The 17263-nt window shown below is 40.6% G+C and overlaps 1 protein-coding gene across 1 annotated transcript in view; it reads left to right on the top strand.

Annotated features, from left to right (window-relative positions):
* Positions 1-17263, top strand: part of nsmce2 (NSE2 SUMO ligase component of SMC5/6 complex) — a 176625-nt gene that overhangs the window by 152894 nt on the left and 6468 nt on the right. Inside the window, exon 5 of the mRNA XM_080194841.1 lies at positions 13902-14002. Coding sequence (XP_080050967.1) covers positions 13902-14002 — 101 coding nt within the window. The remainder of the gene's footprint in view (positions 1-13901; positions 14003-17263) is intronic.

The raw sequence follows: 17263 nt of genomic DNA, 5'->3' as shown, positions 1-17263 counted from the left end.
CTGGGGTTGCTATTTTGTTCATATCAGTAAACTGCAGTTATTTTAAGCACCCCAGTTTTCTGAGTTTTTTGTATAAAGTCTTTCATGTAACTCCTAAAAACTATCAGCTTGTAAATTCATAGTGGCAAAACACCCTGTTGTTTGTTCAACCAATTTCAATGTCAAACCAGTTAAGACAAAATTTAGCAAATTAATTTACTAAAGATGCATTAGCATAATTAAGGAGGGTAGCATGCAAGAGGAAGCTAGCTACATATATGAGGTGGCACAGTGCCTCACAGCACCAGGGACCCGAGTTCAATTCCGGCCTTGGGCCACTGTGCGAAGTTTGCACACACTTTCCATGTATGCGTGGGTTTCCTCCGGGTGCTCGGGTTTCCTCCCATACTCCAAAGATGTGCAGGTTACGTTGATTGGCCTTATTAAATTGACCCTAGTGTCAGGGGATGAGCAAAGTAATTATGCGGGGTTACAGTAATAAAGCCTGAGTGCAATTGTGGTTGGTGCAAACTCAATGGGCCAAGTGGCCTCCTTCTGCACTGTAGCGATTCTATGAGGCAAAAAGAATGGATGGATTAAGATGAATTGAACGGTATGGGAGGAGTCTCATGTGGTGTATTGACATCAACACGACATGTTTCTGTGTTGTAGGTTCTACAGTATATAATCTTCTGTAATTCACTGTAAAGAAATAATACAAGTAATATCACCATTATGATAGCCATAGTTTAAAATTTAGTTTACATTGCATTTTGATAAATAATGAAGGGCAAATCTTAGGGCTGGTAATATGCTTCTTAAAAGTGGAATTATCGGCAATAAAATACTGGCAATTATTGGAAAATTATTTTCAATCCTTGAAAAAACATATCATTACAAAGAGGCATTAACTTCATTGTTTTTCCCCATTTATCTCTCCCTAATTTAAAAAACCCATTTTTGTTTTAAGAATACCAATAAATAAGTGTTGACGATCTGGTTCAGGATACTGAAGTGCACTGACTTAATTATTTTAGAACCAGTTATGTTGCTAAGTTTTGCATAGGCTTTTTCTTCCAACTAAGATGTCATTGGTTCTCAATGTTTAAACAGAAGTGATGTTGCAAAGATGTTAAACTTAATTCTAATTATTAATAACTATTTTTTAAAATGTACCTTTGATACTTATTCTCTAAGTGTTGACTGTGCTTCTGATAAAGAACAATTGCCTAAATTGTTTCATTTTGTGTTATGCACATCATGTAAAGTTTCTGAAGAATCTTGACTTTACAAACTTTGCACGTAAGCAGTTTAGCTTCATATAAATTTGTTATTCTGTGTATAAGATGTGTGTCAATAACGTGATGTTGAGATTAGTGATCTCTTTGGTATCTGCAAGTGGTTCTACAGGTTTTTCTAAAAACTCAATGAGTGAGTAATCCAACTAATTTGAGCATCTTGAAAGCTCCAAATTATCGTAAGAGCAGAGGATAAAGGACATTAGTTGAAAATCTAGTTTCCTTGTTGGAGGGCAGATGTGACCTTGTGTGTCCTAAACATTTGATCGCTCACTGATGCATTACTTTTAGCCAGTGGGCAATATGATTTTTTTTGTGTAGAGAGTTTAAACTTTATGGTGTAAATTTAAGTAATGTTTTTGATTGCCCTGTGAGGGAATCAGTTTAATGTTTAATTATGCCTGGGTTAGATCAAGAGTAGATGTTCAGGAATCAAAAGGCTTGCTCAGTACGGTTAGAAACGTTGCCAAATATAAATATTGGAAACAAAGACCTGCCTTGTCCTGACAATAACTAAAGGAGAAATTGAGGGTGAAAACAGAAGAAGAATCAGATGGATAGATAACATTGAGATGTGGACTGATGGAATCTTGACAAAAAGCCAAAGAAGAAGCAAGAGGTTGCCAACACCCCCATTAAGGCCATAGAGACAACGAACAAACAGTGTTTGCTGGATTTGAAAAAAACAGTAGGAAGAAAACTGGTCCATTGCTTTAGAGCTTTATTTCCCTGCTTTGCGATGCCTATTTCATGTGAGCGCATCAGATTGGAGTTTTGTGGCGTGGTGCTACAGACGTTTGACTGTATTGCAACAAACTCCTGAATCTAATTAGCCAAGCTGTCAATTAACAATCATACTTTATATAAGGCTGAGCCATCGTAACTGAATAATAGATGGTTGCTGTCTGCCATCTTGCACATCTGATCCACCTTGGTTATGGACAGTGCCACAGTTAAATATGGGTTGTATTCATCTTGCATTCACATTTGCACTTTCTAATAAATATTACAGGAATAGTAGTACAGAAATAGAACACTGAATAATTTTTACCTCGCCCAAGATGCTGACCAGGCTACACTTTGAATATTGTACTTGGTCATCAACAAACATTCAAGTCTTGGGAATCAGTTCAAGAAGTTTCTGTCTCCATAGATGCTCCCACAGCAGCTTAGTACTTTCAGCTTTATCTGTTTGTATTTGATAATATGGATCATCTTTCCTTTGAAGGACAGAAAGTACAAGTTTCTTGAGTATTGCCTCCTATCTCTGGCTAGTCTGTGATCTCAAGTAAGACTGTAATATTAATAGAGGGGATCGATGCAGTAATAATCAATTGGTCATAGCTTATATGGGCATGAATGAAACAGCACCACCTTATTGCATTGTCTTTCTTTCAGGAATTGAACAGCTTTCTGCCCATTGTTATTCTTCATTCTGTATTTCCTGTGCACCACGGTCTCTAAGTTCCCATTTGGAACCTAACCCATCACCTCCCAGGGATACCTTATGTCAGAACTACCCTAAATATTGCAGTGTTCTCACAGTGGTACATTCTGTGACAACAGACATGCAAATAGGCAGTTACAAAGGCATACTACAACAGCATTAGTGGAAACAAAATACGAATAAATGTCATGTCTGAGGCATTTTCATGTCCCCAGCATCCAACTCAAAGCAGCACAGGAGGTTCTTTGATTTCAGGTTGGACAAAAAGTCACTGAGAAGGAAATTAAGTGATTCATATTCTCAGTTTGTGGGGTGAGGAGGAAGTGAGAAAAGCGAGCTTAATATCTCACCAGATGCAGAAGTAATCAGTTGAGATCGAAGTCCGATATAATACAACATAAATAGGGCCAGGGTGGCTCTAATTGCAGTTAGAATTTGGTATCAAAGGGGAAGAGCATGAATAAGAGCATCTTTTTATGCTTCCTGGAAAGTAAAATTACATTGATTTTTCTAACCACCAGAAAAATTGAGGCAAAATAAGCAAGCTTCTGGGAATAAGCCAAAATTTCACATTGATGTGAGGTCTGAAGAGATGACCTTTGTAGGCTTTGAGAATCTTTTTTTGTATGTTTCCTATTTTGCATGTGAATAGACTCATTTAGGTAGCTGCCACAGCAGACTAACACTCAGTACTGGTTCATTTCCGGAGTGAGATGCAGTAACATATTGTCTGCCTACTATTAGTCTGTAAAGCGGCTGTTGAGAGTATGAGTCATTCTTTAATTGAGTTTCAGATGGCAATGAAGTAGTCAAATGTTCTCAAAAGAAATGCAAGGAAACTGTCTTTGGAGGAAGTCCAAAAATGTGCAGATTCGATTAATTGACCAGGTTAAATTGCCCCTTAATGTCAGGGGCATTAGGAGAGTAAATATGTGGAATAATGGGGATAGGACCGGACCTGGGTGGGATTGTTGTCAATGCAGACTTGATGGGCCAAATGGCCTCCGTCTGCATTGTAGATTCTATGAAATATTTGCATCAAATTTGAAACAGACTGAAACATACAACCTGTTTAACACTTGTGTACATGTGTTCCAAATGCTATATAAAGGCAGGTTGTTGCAGTTCAGTTGGAGGTACAAGTCATATGTCACTATTTGAAGAGTAGGACATTTTTTCAGAGTCCTCACTAACATTCACCCTTCATTGCCACCAACAAAACTGATTAGCCTTTTAATTGGGACAGAGGCAAAATATTTGCGAATTCTGGAACACTGAAACACCCAGAGGCCGGGAATTCTGCAGCAAGGAACTCACCTCCTGACTCCCCAGAGCCTATCCGCCATCTACAAGGCACAAGTCAGGAGTGTGACACAATAATCTGTGCTTGTCGGAATGCGTGCAGCCCCAGCAACACTCATGAAGCTGGACACCATCTCGGACAAAGCAATGCACTTGATTGGCACCTCATTCACCACTTTCAACATTCACTCCCTCCATCACTGATGCACAGTGAAAGCAATGTGTACCATTTACAAGATGCAGTGAAGGAACTCACCAAGATTTCCCTGACAGCACCTTCCATACCTGTGATCACTAGCCCTCAAAAAGACAAGGACAGCAGGTGCAGCACTGTCCTACCTACAAGTTCCCATCCAAGTCACTCACCTGATTCCTTCACTGTCACTGGCTCAACATAGAAAGAAGTCTTACAACACCAGGTTAAAGTCCAACAGGTTTATTTGGTAGCAAACGCTGCTAGTTTTTGGAGCACTTGCTGCTCCTTTGTCAGGTGAGTGGGAGATCTTTTCACAAACTCAATTTATAGAATAATGATTGAAATGCGAGTCTTTACAGCTAATCAGGTATTAAAGGTACAGACAATGTGAATACAGACAAGCCCATAGATAACCTCACGATGCTCCACTTCTCCAGCTTCCACCCTGAACACATTAAAGAAGCATCCCCTATGGACAAGCCCTCTGTATACACAGGATTTGCTCAAATGTGGAGGAGTGCAACAGACATCTCCAGACGCTGAAAGATGCCCTCATAAGAACAGGATATGGCGCTCGACTCATCGATCGACAGTTCTGATGCACCACAGCGAAAAACGCCAACCTCCTCAGAAAACAAACACGGGACACAGTGGACATAGTATCCGTCAGCGTCCAGTACTTCCCCGGAGCGGAGAAGCTATGACATCTCCTCCAGAGCCTTCAACATTTCATTGATGAAGACGAACATCTCGCCAAGGCCATCCCCACTTCTCGCCTTCAAACAATCACACAACCTCAAACAGACAAATGTCCGCAGCAAACTACCCAGCCTTTGGAAGAACAGTGACCACGACACCACACAACCCTGCCATAGCAACCTCTGCAAAATGTGCCGGATCATTGACATGGACGCTATCATCTGATGTGAGAACACCATCCACCAGGCACACGGTATGTACTCTTGCAACTCACCAACGTTGTCTACCTGATATGCTGCAGGAAAGGATGTCTGATGCTTGGTACGTTGGGGAGACCATGCAGATGCTACGACAACGGATGAATGAACACCACTTGACAATCACCAGGCAAGAGTGTTCTCTTCCTGTTGGGGAACATTTCAGTGGTCATGGGCATTTGGCCTCTGATCTTCAGGTAAGTGTTTTCCAAGACGGACTTCACAACACACAGCAGCGCAGAGTGGCTGAGCAAAGACTGATAGCCAAGTTCCACACGAGGACGGCCTCAACCGGGATCTTGGGTTCATGTCGCACTATCTGTAATCCCCATGACTTGCCTGGACTTGCAAAATCTCACTAACTGTCTTGTCTGGAGACGGTACTCATCTCTTTAATTTGTGCTTAATGCTCTCTCCACTCACATTGTCTGCACCTTTAAGACTTGATTAGCTGTAAAGACTCACAATTCAATCATTATTCTGTAAATTGAGTTTGTGCCTTTAGATGCCCTGTTTGTGAAAAGACCTCCCACGCACCTGACGAAGGAGCAGCAAGTGCTCCAAAAGCTAGTGGCTTTTGCTACCAAATAAACGTGTTGGACTTTAACCTGGCGTTATAAGACTTCTTACTGTGTTTAACCCAGTCCAATGCCAGCATCTCCACATCATGACTGGCTCAACATCCCAGAACTCACTTCCTAACTGCACACTGCATGTACCTACATCACGTGGGTTGCAGTAGTTCAAGGCGGCAGCTCACCACTACCTTGTTAAGGCCCATTAGGGATGGACAATAAATGCTAGTCTAGCCAGCAAAGCCCATATCCCATAAACAAATTTTTTTTTAAAACAGAGTGCTAGAAATACTCAGCAGGTTTGCCAGCATTGGTTGAAAGAGCAACAAAGTTAACATTTAATTCTGGAGTGGGACTTGAACCTGTTGACAACTGATTCAAAGACAAACAGTTCTTGACTGAGCCAAGTTCACAATTAAATGAGAAACAATCCTTTTACTCATCTGACTATTAATGTCCTGTGAAAAATTGAATGGTGTACCTTTGTACGGTGGCATAGTGGTTAGCACTGCTGCCTCACAATGTTAGGGTCCCAGGTTCAATTCCAGCCTCAGATGATTGCCTCTGAGGAGTTTGCCCGTTCTCCCCATGTCCGCGTGGGTTTCCTCTGGGTTCCCCAGTTTCCTCTCACAGTCCAAAGATGTGCAGGTTAGGTGGATTGTCCATGCTAAATTGCCCCTCAGTGTCCCAAGATATGTAGGTTAGGGGGATTAGCAAGGTAAATACTTGTGGTTACACGGAAACAGGCCTTGGTGGGATTGCCCCTTAGTGTCAGGAGGATTACATGGAATTATAAGGATAGGGCCTAGTGGAATTTTGTCAGTCCAGACTTGATGGGCCAAATGGGCTGCTTTTGCATTATAGGGATTCTATGGTTCTTTCAATTAGTTGGATTGTTTGGCTAAATAAACATAAGGAATTTGTTTGGAAGGGAAGATATAGCCTGACTGAAGATAGGGTTTCTGTGGTTTGCCATGATTTTCTTCCTAAGTCAGGCATCCCGATCTTATTCAACTTACTCTGATCTATACTTAATCCATCATGATTCTGCAACTTCCAATATTGAAAGACTGAGACTGGGTTGGCGACAGGACCAAGTGAGAGATTCAAGCTGGACCTTGCCAGCATTAGACCGCTGTTGTAGTCCTCTCAGAGGTAGTCTCCTAATTTACTATCTTTGTACCTGCTGGGCTCCTGATGCTGCCTGGTCCTTGATTAGGCTGGCAGCTCCAGAGCCTCGACTACCCCACTGGGAGAGGTGGGTGCTGCTGAGGAAGGTTGGTGACAGTAAAAGTGGTGTAACATAGAGATGCCCTCAGAGAAGTAGATTTAAATGAAAAATTCAGAGCAACAAAGCTGGTGTACCCCCTCAGAGCAGAGGGAGGAGCAGAAGGAAAGCTCTCTATCTGCACACTTTGGACAGCAGGCAAACTCTTGTCAACTGTCTTTGGGGCAGGATTGTTCTGGCTCTGGTGCCCACCAATCAACTATGGTAGGGTCCATCTCCATTGAGCTTGTGGCCTCTGCTGGTGTAATGCTGGTGAGGCTGCAAAATTGCCCTTGATTAGGGTCTTAATTATGTAAATTGGTCTTTTCTTGGTCTCTTATGCAGTGCTAATTGTCCACTATAGCAAGTGGTCATCAGAGGTTTATGGGAAAGAGTAACATACAGTTTCACAACAAGTTGTTTCAATTATCACAGCTTCTTAAAATGAATGTCAGTTTATTATGACACTGGCTGTGATAGGCTGTAAATGACATTCTCGCTAATCTTCTCTGGACGACAGAAGTCCATTCTGCAGTACAAATATTTTTTCAATAACTATTTTTGTCACAGCCCAGGTGCTGTAGCAGCTGACAATCTGAAAGCAAAAAAAAAGTTGTGAAGCGGCAATGAATAGCATTTGTGTCACAACATTCCTTTGACGTGACAATCAGTCCATGTTCATTTGCTACTTTTGAAATTTCGTGGAGGTTGCCAAATGGGCAGAGAGACAGGTCTAGGCACATTCATATCATCGAGAGTGGCCTTCAATGAGTATTGAGTAACATATGAATAATACAGTGACATACCAAGCTAAGGGCTGGGTGTGGTACTTAGCCACCCCAGAGATTCCTGTAGCAATAGTAAATGTTTTAACGTTCTCTGTTCAAACCATTAATTATCTGATATAATTGGGGAAGTTTTCACCTGCACCAAAAAAAAGTACCTGCAGAAAAATAATTTCAAAGATCTCAATTACTTTGCACCCTTTCAAAATGATTAGATTGTGGATACATTTTCTGTGTATTTAAGAGACTTGATGTTGCCATGTACGTGGACCAACAAGCTTTCTTGTTCTCAGCCTAATTATCCAAAGGAAACTTGCTTAAACATTTGGATATAATTTGAGTGTGTGGTTCCCATACTATCGTAATGCAGATCTACTTCAGGGTATTTATTTTATTTATCTTTATTTTCAAACTCAGCAAACTATAATTTACAAAGTTTATCATAAATATATGCAATGAAGAAAGCTAGCTATTTGGAGAGCTTTGCATTCCATTTCTTGCCTTAAGCCTGCTAATAACTCATTGCAGTATTGTACATTGGTTAGATTGGTTTCCTGCTGTCTTTAGAAAACTTGCAATAAACACTATTTAAAAAATGTTGTCAACTAAGTTCTAGCGTCTTATCTTCTCGATCATACCCACTGATCTGTGAGCAGTTATTAAACTTCAAATGTATGTTTAGTGGTCAATAGTAAAAGATCAAGTTGTATAAGGAGCTGCAGAGACAATAATGGTGGAGTGGAGGCAAGGATAGGGGTTCAGAGGTTGGGAGGAAAACTGTATTAAAACAAACCTGTTTGTCACATTGAAGCTACCGCAGACTGGGGAAGCAACAAGCATAGGCTCATTCTGTGCTATTTTGACATAATTTATGTTTCTATAAACTGCTTTAAGATGCAGTGTTTTTCTACAGAAAGTCTGTTTGCCTGGCTGGATACTTACTCATTTTAGCCATCTAAGTATTTATTTAGCAGAAGATTTTTCTTTACTTATGATCTCCTGGGATTTTAGACTAGGTATGCAGTGTCATGTGAGTTTTGATTAGGTTGATTGACAGGGAAGAGTCATGTGGTTAATGGGAAGAGCTAAAACTACAAGAAAGAAACAGTTTCACTTTTGTTTCAAAATAAAGAGCAGTTGCTGCCTGGAGCCGTTAGGAGAGAGAAGTCTCTCTCTCTTTCTCTCCCCAGGGGCTTTCTGAAAGTTCCAAGACTGTTAACCTAAGTCAAAACAAGGATGCCTGTGTTTTGCTAACTAATTTTAAAGAGGGGTTTAAATCTATAAGCTAAATATTGCTTGATTGGAACTAATAGTGATAGGTTAGAAGTTTTGTCATTTTAGGTATTGTTCAATTGTTAAAAGTTAAGCTAATTCGTTTGTTATAGTTAAACTGTAATGTTAAATAAAGTTCATTTTGATAAAAAGCTCCCTAGTTTGTCAGTGGAGTCATGCCTGGAGTGAAACATCCTATCCTCACAATGCCAAAATAGAAAATTGTTGGGGTCTAGTCAGTCTTCATACTATAACTTGGGGTTTCTGATCTGGTACCCTAACATGCTTCACAAGGATAAGAGACCGAGGGTCAAGATACTGGATGTAAAGTCATCCAGTACATGATGATGACCAGATTGGCTAAAAACCAGACTGTCTAATACAAAACCAGACCACTTGCTACCCTAGCTCCTGTACACAATAATAAAGACAAAGGCATGGTTAACACCTGAATTGTCTGATCTTGCCATACTATCAGGACAAACACTGAATCGAAGCAAGATTATTACACACAAGGAGAGAAAATTGTAGGACTGCACCATAGGTCACTTTAGCACACAACGCCTGTTGGCAATAGCCTGGGTGCATGTGGGAGTCTTCAGAAAAATAGCAGAAAGAATTATAACAAAATGGTCGTACAAAAATTTAGTATAAAATTGTTGTGTCCCTATTACACTAATTATTTTTGCAGAGAGCATTTACATCTGATGCACATTATTTTAGGAGTGAATTGAAAAATGAATTTGATCCCAAGCCTCATTAGGAATGTCATATTTCTCTGAATTAGGACTCTATTACATCTGGATGAAACTCATAAGAGCAAGCATTATGACATTATTAAGATCAGTAATTGGGAGAGTGGGGAAGCAGAGTTTAGAAAAGAATGAAGAAAAGATATACAGTTAAGAGAATTCTGGAGAAAATAAGTGATGGCTATAAAAAAAACAAACTTTTTAATATTGCAGGACATGGTTTTATTTAAAATTAAGATAGGAGAAAAATTGTACATTGTGGCTTTGGAAAAAAAGACAGTCAGAAAGAGGCAATGGGTGTTGAGAAAATGTCATGATGTGGATATGCCGGCGTTGGACTGGGGTAAACACAGTAAAAAGTCTGACAACACCAGGTTTTAGTCCAACCGATTTATTTGATAGTAAACTCACTAGCTTTCGGTCTGACAACACCAGGTTTTAGTGAGTGAGTTTACTATCAAATAAATCGGTTGGACTAAAACCTGGTGTTGTCAGACTTTTTACTGTGTTGAGAAAATGAACAGAGAGGAAAAATGAACAGACAGTGGAGCTTGAAGAAAGAGACTTTGCATATTGCAGAAAATGCAAATATGTACACTTCTTGCACAACAAAATAACTAAACTTCTAAGGTTTTGTGATTAATTGTTCCCTTCATAGAATTACTTAGTTTCCGGTCAGTGCATTGAGCACCTGCACCAGATGAATGACTTTAGTCCCACTTTTGTAAGGAGAGCCACGCAGCCAACATGCAAATAAAATACCCACACAACCATTTTCCAGCTCGTGGCTTGTATCGCCTAACAGACATGTTTTCAGTTTGAAGCCACAATATTGGTTAAAGATTAAGACAAAGAAAATAGAGCAACAGGAATTTAAAGGTACTTCTAATCTACTAATTTGTTGAGAACGAAGATCATGGACGAAGAAAATGGCCATTATAAGCATGAATCATGAGTTCAAATGATCCCAAGCACAGCAAGAGGAAAATCTACTACACTCTAATAAAAGCGGCATGGTGGCAGAGTGATTAGCACTGCTGTCTCACAGTTCCAGGGAGCAGGGTTCAGTTCCCGGCTCCGTGTGGAGTTTGCATGTTCTCCCTGTGTCTGCATGGTTTTCCTCTGGGTGCTCTGGTTTGCTCCCACAATCTGAAAGACATGCTGGTTAGGTTGATTGGCCATGCTAAATTTCCCCTAGGTTAGATGGATTAGCCAAGGTAAACATGTGGGGTTACAAGGATAGGGCAGGGGAGAGGGCACATTCAATGGGCTGAAATGCCTCTTCACTGTAGGGATTCTATGATTCTATAAATTGTGTTGGCCTGCCGTCAGACTTGCTAAGTTACAACGACTGAATAAGTGACATTCCTTTTTATTCCATTGTGCAATTTTTACTGGTTCTTGAGGAATTAAGTTCCAAAGGTTTAATCGTTTTAATTTTGAAAAAACACCAGATGTAAGTGACCAGTACGTATACAAAACAGACCAAACTAATTGATAAGGAAGGATTTAATTAAGTAAAACCCTATACATCAAGGTGGAGGAGGAATTCCCTTGAAAGTTTATGCACTACAAGAAACCATTCACAGCCAGATCCAGATCAAATTTGTTAATTTAGTAATACGTACCTGAATAATTGGTGAAATAAAAAAATCATCAAAAGAAAGACTTGCCAATCTTTAGAGCAAGGTTTGCAGCAATAAATGAATGAATAATTAAGTACAACTTCAAAATTAATGGAGTAAGCAAAGCAACTGAAAATAATTCAATTTAGTTTATGTACCGTTGTATTGAATTGAAACATTACATCCTGCAATTAAACATTTTGGTACCAATATGAAGGAAAATAATCAAAATAGTGAAAAGGGGTCCCAGTTAAACAATGGCCAATGCAAAAACTCTCCTGCAGCCTTGACGAAAACAAGTGTGGTGTTGACAGATATGGACATTGCAGAGAGGTGCACAGTCCCACAATCTTCAATTGCTTCTTAAGGGCTGTTCACTGATTATTCTACAGTGTTCAATTCCAACAACAAAGCACCCATTGCCAGTTCTACAACAGGATTTGAACAACAGGATTAGGCTGACAAGCTGCAGGTAATATTTATGTCGCTTTGGTGCAGATGATGATAATTCTAAACAAAAAACATGTCTAACTACATTACGCTGACCTCCAATACTCTGGTTTAATTCAGGAGTCTTGTAGAATATCTGCCATTCGTCTGGATGGGTGCTTCAGATTAGCACTTTCCAGGACACTCCAGTTTGTTTCCATGGAGCTCCTGCCACTGGAATTGGTACCCACCATTTCACAAGTGGTGCACAGTAACTGGAGTGTCCAATACCTACAGACCAAGTCGTCAGTCTCACTGTGATAGCATTACCGTTACTTCCAAAGTGCATGCTCTCCAGCTCTAAGCAAAGACACAACTGACATCCTTTGATACTGTGACAATAGTGCATTGTCACTGCTCTCTCCACAACTTCACCACAGTTGATTGAACTTCTCTCTTCCAATGCCCCTTTTAGACATCTCAGTGAGACTTCCATTTTTATCCATTCAGTCTTTTCCGGAGCATTGCCAGCAGTGGCTTCGCTTTACACTTCTATCCCCCAGGGATCTGGACTTGGCCTACTTCACTTCCTCATCAGTGACTTCATCCCTGATACAGGATAACTGCCCCACTTACAATAATGAAACCATTCTCTTTCTCTCTACTGCCTCTCCTGATACAGTTTACCCAGTCGTGACTGAGTTGCAAATATTTCCAGTTAAACATTGGGGGACCATCAGCCCCTGTCACGAACTCAGCACTTTTACCATGAATTCCATTCCGTTGCAGCCACTGTCCTGGACTTTCGGCAGTTTCAGAATTCTACTCAATTCTGAGCTTAAATTTCAATTTCATAGTTATAATTGTTACAAAGACTATACTTTCTTCCATAAAATTGTATTACCTCTTTAATATCGCTCAATAAGAGGCATAATAAGCTACTGTATAAATGCAAGTTCATTTTTCTATATAAAGTTTATTTATTAGTGTCTCAAGTAGGCTTATATTAACATTGCAACAAAGTTACTGTGAAAATCCCCTAACCGCCACACTCCGGTGCCTGTTCAGGTACAGTGAGGGAAAATTTAGCATGATCAGTGCACATAACCAGCACATCTTTGGACAGTGGGAGGAAACTGGAGTACCCGGAAAAAACCCACGCAGACATGGGGAGAATGTGCAGACACTGCACAGACAGTGACCCAAGCCGGAAATTGAACCTGTGTCCCTGGTGTTGTGAGCTAACCGCTGTGCCACTGTACCAGCCCATAAAAGGTTTATTGATTTTCCAAAGTTCAGTGATACAATGCAAAACAAAACACACGATCAACAAATGGAGAAAAGTGGTGTATCTGGACAAAATTTCAAAGATATTGTAGACATAGAGTGAAAAGCCAGTTCAGGGTAATCAGAAATTCTACCTTGTGCACCATCTGGTTGGCACCAGCGATTTGACTTATTGTTTTATTTTTCTATTTTATTTTAATGTCTATTCATTTCCTCTTTCCACTAAAATGATTTTTTTAATGTTTTATGAATTTTATTGCCATGACCCTTTTGTTTTCCTGATGGCAAAGCGTACTCTTAAATATGTAAGTGAATGTAATTTTTAGCCGGGTGAAGAGAATGCTTATTGTTGCGCCTACTTGAAGAGATTGTAAAATGTCCCCCTTCTTGGAAAAAGAGTTGTGCACAGAACTGCATGAAAATCCATGAAGTTATTTGAAAATGTGTTTAACATTCACTTCTACCATTGTACTTCACTTAAATCCGAGAATGAATGTTGAATTGATATGTTAAATAGGCTGCACTAACTTCTCAATAATTCAGGCCTTGTGAAGTGTATGCATAAGTAGGTTACTCATAACTCCATATTGCGTGATAGTCGAACTGATTGTAGCTGCAACGTTGCTTTTATGTTGGAATTAAAGGACTTTGGTCAGTAAATAAATAATGTAACTAAGCTACATATCATTGGGAACTGCAGCTTATTTATCATGTTCCTCTTGGATTTCCAGTTGGTGCCGAATCACTAAATGAGAGCACTTCAGCCAATGAGATTGATGAAGACATTGCGGTGACCCAGAGCCAGAGAAATTTCATTTGCCCCATTACACAGGTACAGAACAACATATTCTGAGAACTAAGTGTTCAAGTCCATTTTCCTTTGCAGTTAACCATCAATGTTAGCTATTGAATGTATTTTGAGTTCTTTCAATGCAATTAAATTAACGTCCTTGCCTTTCATGTGAAGTCTGATTGTTACTGGAAAATGAAGTCTGAAATTTGAAATGTCAGTCAATTGCAATTCTAGAGAAAAGGGGGTTACGTGCTCCTGCTCTCAGCCTGGGAATAAGGGCAACAAGAATGATGAAAACATTTGAATTTCATTTAGCTTTCCTTATGGATGAGTGAGATTTCTCTTTTCTCTTTAACTTCCAAATGATTGGATTGATTAGGATTTTGTGTGCAGAATTGTTCAACTGCAACTGCCTAACGACATTTTTTAATAAAGCTCAATGAAATTGGTAACTACTATCAAGAATGTGACTCTGAAAGATTTCCAGTTCTCTCCTGTTTCTATTGCACCTGATAATATCACAATTTGGCATTCCTTAAATGTGAAAAATAAAAATAAAGTAAAATAATGTTTATTTATTAGTCACAAGAAGGCTTAAATTCACACTGTAATGAAGTTGCTGTGAAAATCCCCTTGGTGCCTGTTCGGGTACACTGAGGGAGAATTTAGCAAGGCCAATGCATTTAACCAGCTCACCTTTCAGACTGTGGGAGGAAACCGGAGCACCCGGCGGAAACCCATGCAGATACGGGGAGAATGTCAAATTCCACACAGACAGAGACATGGCTAGAACAGGGACAAGAATGGTTGTTGGCAATTCTGGGATATGTATATTTCAGTAAAATAGGGAAGGCGGTAAAAGAGGTGGAGGAGTAGCATTGTTAATCAAGGATAGTTTAACGGCTGCTGAAAGACATTTCGAGGGTGATCTGCCTACTGAGGTAATATGGGCTGAAGTTAGAAATAGGAAAGGATCAGTTGTGTTGTTAGGAGTTTTCTATAGGCCCCCAAATGGTAACAGAGATGTGGAGGAGGAAGTGGCAAAGCAGATTATGGATAGGTGTGGAGGTCATAGGTAGCTTTAACTTTCCAAATATTGATTGGAACTTTTATAGGTCGAATAGTTCGGATGGGACACTTTTTGTACAGTGTGTGCAGGAGAGTTTCCTGACACAATATCTGGATAAGCCAACAAGAGGTGGGGCCATGTTGGACTTGGTACTGGGTAATGAACCGGGCCGAGTGTTAGATTTGTTTGTGGGAGAGCACTTTGGAGATAGTGACCACAATTCGGTGTCCTTCATTATTGCAATGGAGGGGGATAGGGTCACACGACAGGGCAAGATTTATAATTGGGGCAGGGGTAATTATGATGCGATTAGGCAAGAATTAGGAAGCATAAGATGGCAAGAGAAACTGTCAGGTTTGGGCACAAATGAAAAGTGGAGCTTTTTCAAGGAACAAATACTGAGTGTCTTTGATAGGTATGTCCCTGGCAGGCAGGGAGGAAATGGCCGAGTGAGGGAACCATGGTTCACAAAGGAGGTTGAATGTCTTGTCAAGAGGAAAAAGGAAGCATGTGTAAGGATGAAAAAATAAGGTTCAGTTGGGTCACTTGAGGGTTACAAGGTGGCTAAGAATGTGTTTAAAAAAGGGCTTAGGAGGGGGCATGAGAAGTCCTTGGCGGGCCGGATAAAGGAAAACCACAAGGCTTTTTACTCTTACGTGAGAAATAGAAGAATGACCAGGGTGAGGTTAGGGCCAGTCAAGGATAGTAGTGGGAACTTGTGCATGGCTTCAGAGGAGATAGGTGAGGCATGAATGAATACTTTTCTTCAACGTTCACAAAGGAGAAGGGCAATGTTTTTGAGAATGAATGTGTGATACAGGCTGATAGGTTGGAGGAGGTAGATGTTCTGAGGGAAGATGTATTAGCAATTTTGAAAAACCTGAGAGTCAATAAGTCCCCTGGTCCAGATGTATCCTAGGATACTTTGGGAGGCAAGGGATGAGATTGCAGAGCCTTTAGCTTTGATCTTTGGCTCCTCACTGTCCACAGGGATTGTGCCAGAGGACTGGAGATTGGCAAATGTTGGTCCTGTCTTCAAGAAAGGAAATAGAAATGACCCTGGTAATTGTAGGCCAGTTAGTCTTACTTTGATGGTCAATAAGTTAATGGAAAGGGTCCTGAGAGATAGGATTTATGACCATTTGGAAAGATGCAGTTTAATCTGGGGTAGTCAGCACGGTAAATCCTGCCTCTCAAATTTGATTGCATCCTTTGAGGAGGTAACTAAGAGTGTAGACGAAGGTAGAGCAGTTGATGTCGTATATGTGGATTTTGGTAAGGCATTTGATAACGTTCCCCACGGTAGGCTCATGAAGAAAGTAAAGAGCTGTGGGGGGTAGAAGGAAATTTGGCCGATTGGATAAGTAACTGGCTGTCTCATAGAAAAAAGTCTGACAACACCAGGTTTAAGTCCAACTGATTTATTTGATAGTAAATTCACTAGCTTTCAACGTTACCCTCTTTGTCAGGTGAATGGACAGCACTGGCCTCAGACAGAGCATATAAAGCACAGACAGTTTACAGATTACTGATTAGAATGCGAATCTTTACACCTAACCTGCTGTTCAAGTCTTAAAGTGGCCGACAATGTGAGTGGAAGGAGCACTGATCACAGGTTAAAGAGATGTGTATTGTCTCCAGATAGTACAGTAAGTGAGGTTTTGCCAGTTAGTCTTTATTTTGCCAGTTTTTAGTTTTGCCAGTTAGCAGACAAAGGAGTGGCCATCGTCGTACTGAACAGAACGGATTACTGTAAAGAAGTGTACCGACAACTAAACAATGAGGAACACCACAGACAGTTACCCACAGATCCGACCAAAGAACACACTCCTCAACTCAACAATCTGATCAAGACCTTTGATCCGGACCTTCAGAGCACCCTCTGTGCTCTCATTCCACGTACTCCCCGCATTGGAGATCTCTACTGCCTCCCAAAGATACACGAGGCAAACACACCTGGCCATCCCATCGTATCGGGCAATGGGACTCTTTGTGAGAACCTCTCTGGCTACGTCGAGGGCATCCTGAAACCCATTGTACAAAGAACCCCCAGCTTTTGTCGCGACACTACGGACTTCCTACAGAAACTCAGCGCACATGGAGCAGTTGAACCAGGGACACTCCTCGTCACAATGAATGTCTCGGTGCTCTACACCAACATCCCCCACAATGATGGCATTGCTGCAACTGCCTCAGTACTCAATGCTGACAACTGCCAGTTTCCAGATACA

Source organism: Carcharhinus amblyrhynchos, chromosome 8 (genome assembly GCF_965287045.1).
Source record: "Carcharhinus amblyrhynchos chromosome 8, sCarAmb.v2.hapA, whole genome shotgun sequence".
Classification (NCBI taxonomy): domain Eukaryota; kingdom Metazoa; phylum Chordata; class Chondrichthyes; order Carcharhiniformes; family Carcharhinidae; genus Carcharhinus; species Carcharhinus amblyrhynchos.
The sequence above is the reverse complement of the archived record's forward strand: the minus strand, read 5'-3'. Positions and strand labels throughout refer to the sequence as shown.